At 32.8% G+C, this 6,836-nt stretch overlaps 1 protein-coding gene across 1 annotated transcript; it reads left to right on the forward strand.

Annotated features, from left to right (window-relative positions):
- Nucleotides 1-1,970: 1,970 nt before the first annotated feature.
- On the forward strand, nt 1,971-4,979 carry LOC109218152. The gene is made up of 3 exons (XM_019382490.1): nt 1,971-2,715; nt 3,353-3,461; nt 4,009-4,979. The coding sequence occupies exons 1-3, from the start codon at nt 2,125-2,127 to the stop codon at nt 4,485-4,487; spliced, it is 1,179 nt and encodes a 392-aa protein (XP_019238035.1). The 5' UTR covers nt 1,971-2,124; the 3' UTR covers nt 4,488-4,979.
- Nucleotides 4,980-6,836: the final 1,857 nt, after the last annotated feature.

Consider the following 6,836-nt stretch of genomic DNA (forward strand, 5'->3'; position numbering starts at 1 on the left):
CAAGGCATGAAAATTTCCACTTCAGGTGGTTATAATTTCTTACAAACTCCACTAGAGTTATAATCAAACTTTGTTGTCTTTGCTTGTATATAAATTCAAATTATAGAATATCAAGAATTTAAAAGAGAAAAATAAAGTAAAATAATTGCCTTAAATCCAAAATTTAATCCCGTTTGCCAAGCTCAATGCAATTAGCACAAAAGCAACTGATCAAATATATCTCATCCTTCGAATTTGAAAAATCTGGATTTGTCAATTCGTTGCTATCCTCACAGAATGCAACTCATCACACCAAATTAATTTCCATGGGGAATGAATTTTCACGACAGGATGAGTCAAATACATCTAAATTGTTGATTAGTTTCTCGATCCTACGGCTTAGCTTCCAAATCCAAAACCCAATGGTTCATCATTTTAGTCTCTAATCAATTGGTTAGAGTCTCGTGCTGATAACGTGTTATAAAACAATAAAAGTAGAAGAACATTGCAGAGAAAGAGAGAGAGGGAATTCTTATTGAATTTGGGATGAATTACAATAGAATAGAACCCTCTATTTATAGGGAGATGGTGACTTGGCTACCAAGCAATAAACCCTAAAATCTCTCTAAATATGGACATTCACCATAAATAAAATTTTATTTATAACAGATACTTCAATTTAGGAATATATATNTATATATATATATATATATATATATATATATATATATATATAGAATACAAACTATTTTACCTGTCCAGTTGTTCGAAATAAGTTGAAAAGGAGTATCGTCACATTAGTTAGTTGCACCAAATACAAATATGTTTTGGTCCATAACTCTCACATATCGTCTTCCACGCTTCTCCACATTTCCTCAAATTACTATGGTCCAAAAGCCAAATAGTTTTTGCATCTCCATGTTTATTTTATTTAATTTATTATATAAGCCCCTATTTTAATTGACAAAAGGATCACACCGTCAGAATTAGCAAAGTCAAATCTGTAATTAAAGACATTAGATTAGCTTGCCATCAGTGTTTAATGAAGCACTATCATCTTGCTTAAGATTCTACTAGTTGAGATCAAGGTATGTCACATAGTTAGTTAACAAGCCGACATACTTTTCAAGCAAAATTTATTTTAAAATTCATTGTCTTAAAGCTTAATTAAATTTTTAGTTAGCCATTAAAATTTAATAAAGGTTGGATTGCTAAATTTCCCAAATTAATGCTTTTCAAATTATATGTAATGTTTTTTAAAACCAGGATAGTCTCTGCCCTTCGGGTGAGCGCTCTGTGCGCACTGGTTAAACCCCACTAAAAAGATTATATTATATATAATCTTTCACGATTGATAATGAAGCCCGGTAGTAATTTCTTTGACTCTTTACATGTGATGGGAAACCATAATCAGACAAGAAAAAATCTGCAGATATATAGACTGTAAATACGAAGTCAGTCAAATCTTCGCTTTTTTGGCTCATTTCCGACATCCTTCAAACACCCAATTACTATACCACGTTAAACTTAGGTTTTTATAATACTTTTTTTTTATCTTCTAATAATTAGGTATTCAAGCCAGTTTGCACATCTCTTACTGTATGTTCTTGATATTAGTTATCTTTCACTAGCATAGGTAAGCCGTAAGTGGTAATTAGGTCCACTAACACTCAGGATGATAGCAAAAATTCACCAAGGCTCTTTTTTGTCTCTGTTGATATATAAATCCTAAATTTTTATAATTCTTAATTTATTGACCATTATGCCACACCCTCAAATTCTTGAGTTGTTGAATTGTTATCGAATTATGACGACCTACTGAACACCTTTTTAATATAATACTACTAAACAAAGATCCTAGTTATTAGAAGCATCCATGCTTCTACTTGTGGTTTGTCTTTTTTCTCTAGATTCATTGCATTGATTTTTTTCACCATTAGAACCATTCCTTTTATATATTTGCATATAGCTTCACTCTCTCCTTCAACTCAACCCCACAATTGCAACCTAAAGAAAGTAAGAGCCCAATTCCCAATCGCCCTCATTTTTGCATTTTCATGTGTTTATACGAACTAAAGGCTCTAAACTCTGCTCCTTCGATTAATTGTTCGCATCGAATCTCAAGTTCAAAAAAGAGTTGTTGCCATGGCTTCTTCATGTCCTAGTCCACATGCAAAGTTTTCATTCGAGTGTCGACCAAAGTTGCTTAAAGATTTCCTCCAAGACGATATTAGTTTTGAATCACACTCTCAAAAAGCTTATAAATCCACAAGTCAAAGATTTTTTAACAAAAATTCATCTCAACTACATAGAAATCGATCATCTAGAGCTGCTTCAGCTACTATATCCGCCATTCACAAGGTCATTAACATTGTTAAGTTCTTGCCATTTGCCTATGTTAAATCCCCATCCATTTTACCTAGAAGCATTTCGAGAAAACTATCAAGAAGAAATCACAAAGAGGCTGAAAATTATATTATGAACCATGAGGTCTCAGTTACGGTCAAAGTCAAAGTCAAAGATATCTTACGGTGGAAATCATCTAAGGACCTAGTGGAGGAGAAATCTACACCGTTAGATTATGCTTATTCACCCTTTAGGTGTGATTTTACTGCTGAGAATTTATCTTCTTGGTGTGGTGAAATTGACGAATGCTATGGTAAAAGCAATTTACTTGAAGAAGGTGTCGGTGGTTGTTGCGTTAGAGAGACTAGTGGAATCAAATTGGACCCCGAGGTAATTTTCTTTTGGAGTTTTTCTTCTTTCCTAAATATACTAAATTGATTTAATAGATTTATTATTAGTAATATCGTACCATCATATTGCATGAACTTTTGCATCCGTGTTGAAATAAATCTAATATATATACTGCTTTGTCAGTTTTTGTTCCGCCTCGATCGTATAGAGTTTGACGTGGCTTCATTAATTATTGACTCTATCTTTTACTAACTTATTAAAATTAGGTTGTATGGTTAATTTCATCTTATAGTCCTCACCTCATGAAAGCTATCTGGTAAATAACATCTCGAGTAAAATGATAATATCTAGTTCGAAGATATATATATATATTTAATTCTTTTGACAGAATAAATTGTCCTATTTTTCTCAAAGAGAGGACGGGATGGATTGCTCGTAACTCGTAAGGGTGGTGATGAGATGTGAATCTAGGATCTAAACTATATGTTGAAGTGAGCGACTATATCAGTTAAAAGTTTAAGCAATTGCTTAAGAGAGTATATACTTCTCTAATTATTTAATTATGTCTTAATAACTTGTACAATTTAGTTGTTCTCATTTTTAATTTGGATAACAGTGAAGAAGTATTCCATCGACTTTAATTCTTGAGCTAATATATAATGGACTTGTGTAACAGGAAGACTATGAGAACGAGCAGCACAGTCCAGTCTCAGTTCTTGAATCTCCTTTTCGTGAAGATCAGGACGAATGCGTTTCTTTCAATAGAACCCTCGTTGATACTGACAGTAAGTTTCGATCTCCAAGTAGCTCAACGATTTAGATTATATATAGAGGCGGACCCAGGATTTGAAGGTCGTGGGTGCACAACCAAGATTTCCTTTGTATATAGGGTGCCTTTATTAAATTATCACTATTTTTTAAAAAATATATGCATATATATATTGATTTTTTGTTGAACTTTTTGGGTGCCAGTGACCCCTGTCTTCACAATATAGGTCCGCCTCTGCTTATATACACGACGACAACAAGCCAAAATATCTTTTACAGCGTACTTTAACTTATTGTAGTAGGTACGGGGTACCTATCTAACGTATACATTATTATAAATCCATTTTTTATGGGTGGTTATCCACAATTATATTTTAGATAACTTGAAAGTGTAAAAATTCTTTTACAAGTCAGTATATGAAAGTTAGAACTCTTACAGCAGTGTTCGGTCAACTTGCATGCACGACTATTCCAATTACCTCAATACCTTCACTTTATCTTTTTTCTACTAGGAAGTATGTATTATGATGTTGATGATGATTAACATGTGTCACTATATTGCAGGAAGAAAATGCATGCTCAAGGGAAGAATTCAAGCGTTTGAGAGTCTTGAAGAAGGAAACACTAGCTATAACGAGGAGGATGAAGAAGAACAAGAACAAGAAATGCATGAGATTGAAGAAAACGCAAAGAAATTATTATGCTATTTCAAAGAAACTGAAAACCTGTGGACGGAAGATTGTGAAGCAAATATGGATGATCAGCTTTTGTTGGATTTCTTTTGGCATGAACTAATTCAAAACAATGTTGATGAAAGTGAAATGTTAATGAGAGAAGCTAAATCTTTGATCAATGGAGAGTACAATGATGAATTTGAGTGGGAGATAGAGGACAAAAGGGAGGCCTATATAAGGGATATGCAAAGATTAGGGAGATGGAATTACAAGTTTGAAGAGGAGAAAGAAGAGTTGGCATTAGACTTGGAGTTTGAGGTTCTTAATGATTTTGTCCACGAGGTCTTGGCAGATTTTTTTTGCACTTAATCGCTAAAAGAAGTGAACAAAAGTACTCGCACACTGTCTTGTTCTCTGTCGTCATGAACTAGGACCGCGAGCGATAAAGGTAGAAAAAAACAGATCAGAGAGTGATTCCGTCTTTTCCTTAAAACAACATATAGAAATTGAGCAGAATCAATCCGATCATTGTGGTTTATCTTTTACATGTATGCATATCGACATGTATAGAACGTGCTGTATGACTAAAGTGTAGCTCAACTAGGAGAAGCAGAACTACAATTGTGTTCATTCTGTACCCAAGATTTTTAAGTTATGGGTGCTCAACTGCCTTAAATCTCAAAGTGCGATTTGAGATTGGCTGTTGTATGTTATTAGTAGTAAATATATAGTGTTTGGTTAAAGCAGAAATGGGTGCATGAGCAGCCAGTACTTACACTATAGGTCCGCCATTGGATCTGTATAATTCCAACATACAGAAATGCTGCACGCAGAAATGTTGATGAACCTAGAAATGTTGAACAAACCACATTTGTATTAATTGCATATGCTTGATCGCCTTTTTGTTTTTTCCTAGTTGGCAACCAATAATTGCAACTCTACTCTGATCATGGCTTCACCCAAATATATAAGAGATTCGTATAATATTCAAAATGTATATAGGGTGTGTTTGTTACGATGAAAAATATTTTCCATGGCAAATGAGTGGTTTTATATTATCACTTATTTTCCCTTGTTTGGTTTGTAAGTGAAAAAAATTTTCTCGAAAATATTTTCTAGTGTTTGGTTAGAGTGTAGAAAATATTTTTTTATGGTACTCTCCTCACCCCCCCTTCCAATTACGCAACGTTTTCAGAACTCTATTTTCTTCAAGAATTTAATTTAATTATTGTTCTAAAAATTCACACAAAATCAAAGAAACTAATATGATGCTTTATTTTTTTACGCAAAAACAACGTTGAAATTTGTGCTACATAGCTAAAAAGAAAGTACTCTTTTTTTGGTTGAATAAAAGTACTCTTTTTTTGGTTGAAAATAAAGTACTCATTTTATTGAAATAAACAAGAATACTTTTTCTACATCATGAAAAGATAATACTCTTTTTGTTGAAATGAAAGAAAATACTTTTTACTTCATCATTTTGTTGAAATGAAAGAAAATAATTTTTCTACATCATGAAAAGAAAGTAAGTTTTTTGTTAAAATGAAAAAAAAATACTTTTTTATCATGAAAAGAAAATGCTCATTTGTTGAAATGAAAAAAAAATCTATCTATAACATAAAAAAGAAAGTACAAATAATAATATTTTTATTTAGGATGGGGTGGGCATGAGGGTGGGGTGAGGTGTGGGTTTGGGTAGGGTGGGCGGGGGATGGGCTGGGGTGGGGGTTGGTAGGGATGGGGAATATGGTGGGGAAGGTTGAAAAGAGTTTGGAAAATATTTTTCTCTTCTCTTGATAGGGAAAACATTTTCTTCCAATTGGAGGAAAATGAGTTCATGAGGAAAATATTTTCCAAAATATTCAATCAAATATAGGAAAATTAAAAAATATTTTCCTTCGTATCAAACACACCCATAATTACTAATGAAATGTTTAGAATATCTCTATTACGTGCTAATTAATATAATCTTATTAGAATTCGACACTCAACCAGTTAAATAATTCTTGCACTTACTCCATGGTTTAATATTTTATAGAAGTCTGACAAGTGTCAATTGGCCTTTTTATAGAAGCTTTTTCATTTGCATAATGAGAAACTTTTACCCTGATTAAGTGGAACGGCCTGAATTGGATAATCTGCTGATTATTTCAAGAAGAATTAAACATCTTTTTTGCCATATTAGTAAACACAAAGAACACTAATCCACCACTTCACTTTAAAATAGATACGTAGTGTCTCATCCTCCGCATATCATGTATGTGCATTTGGCTTACACAAAGATTCACAAGCCTATTTACCTTGACCATTAGAACGTAATTTCTGCCATTAAATTAAATTACAAAAAGGGAAAAGTCACAAATTTGTCCATACACTATTTAAAATGCTCGATTTTCGTTATACTTTTCCTTCATCCATACATTTGTTATTAGTAAATCGTCTTGTATTTTCTGTCAGAATAGAAGCTCCAACATATATGAAATGGGTGGGCTCGTTAATGTTCAAATTCTTCGAGAAAAAGTCCAAATTTTGCATGCAACTTTTGAATATGATTCAAAATTACCCTCAAGTTGGAACACCGTTAAAGGTCAAGAACAAAAATAACATTTGTTCCGAATTAATATCGGGGGCATATGAGAGAAAAAGTTTAACTAATGATAAAGTTGCTCAATTTCAAATAGTACAAGGTCAATATTTGACCCTATTCACTCTAACAAT

Source organism: Nicotiana attenuata, unplaced genomic scaffold (genome assembly GCF_001879085.1).
Source record: "Nicotiana attenuata strain UT unplaced genomic scaffold, NIATTr2, whole genome shotgun sequence".
Classification (NCBI taxonomy): domain Eukaryota; kingdom Viridiplantae; phylum Streptophyta; class Magnoliopsida; order Solanales; family Solanaceae; genus Nicotiana; species Nicotiana attenuata.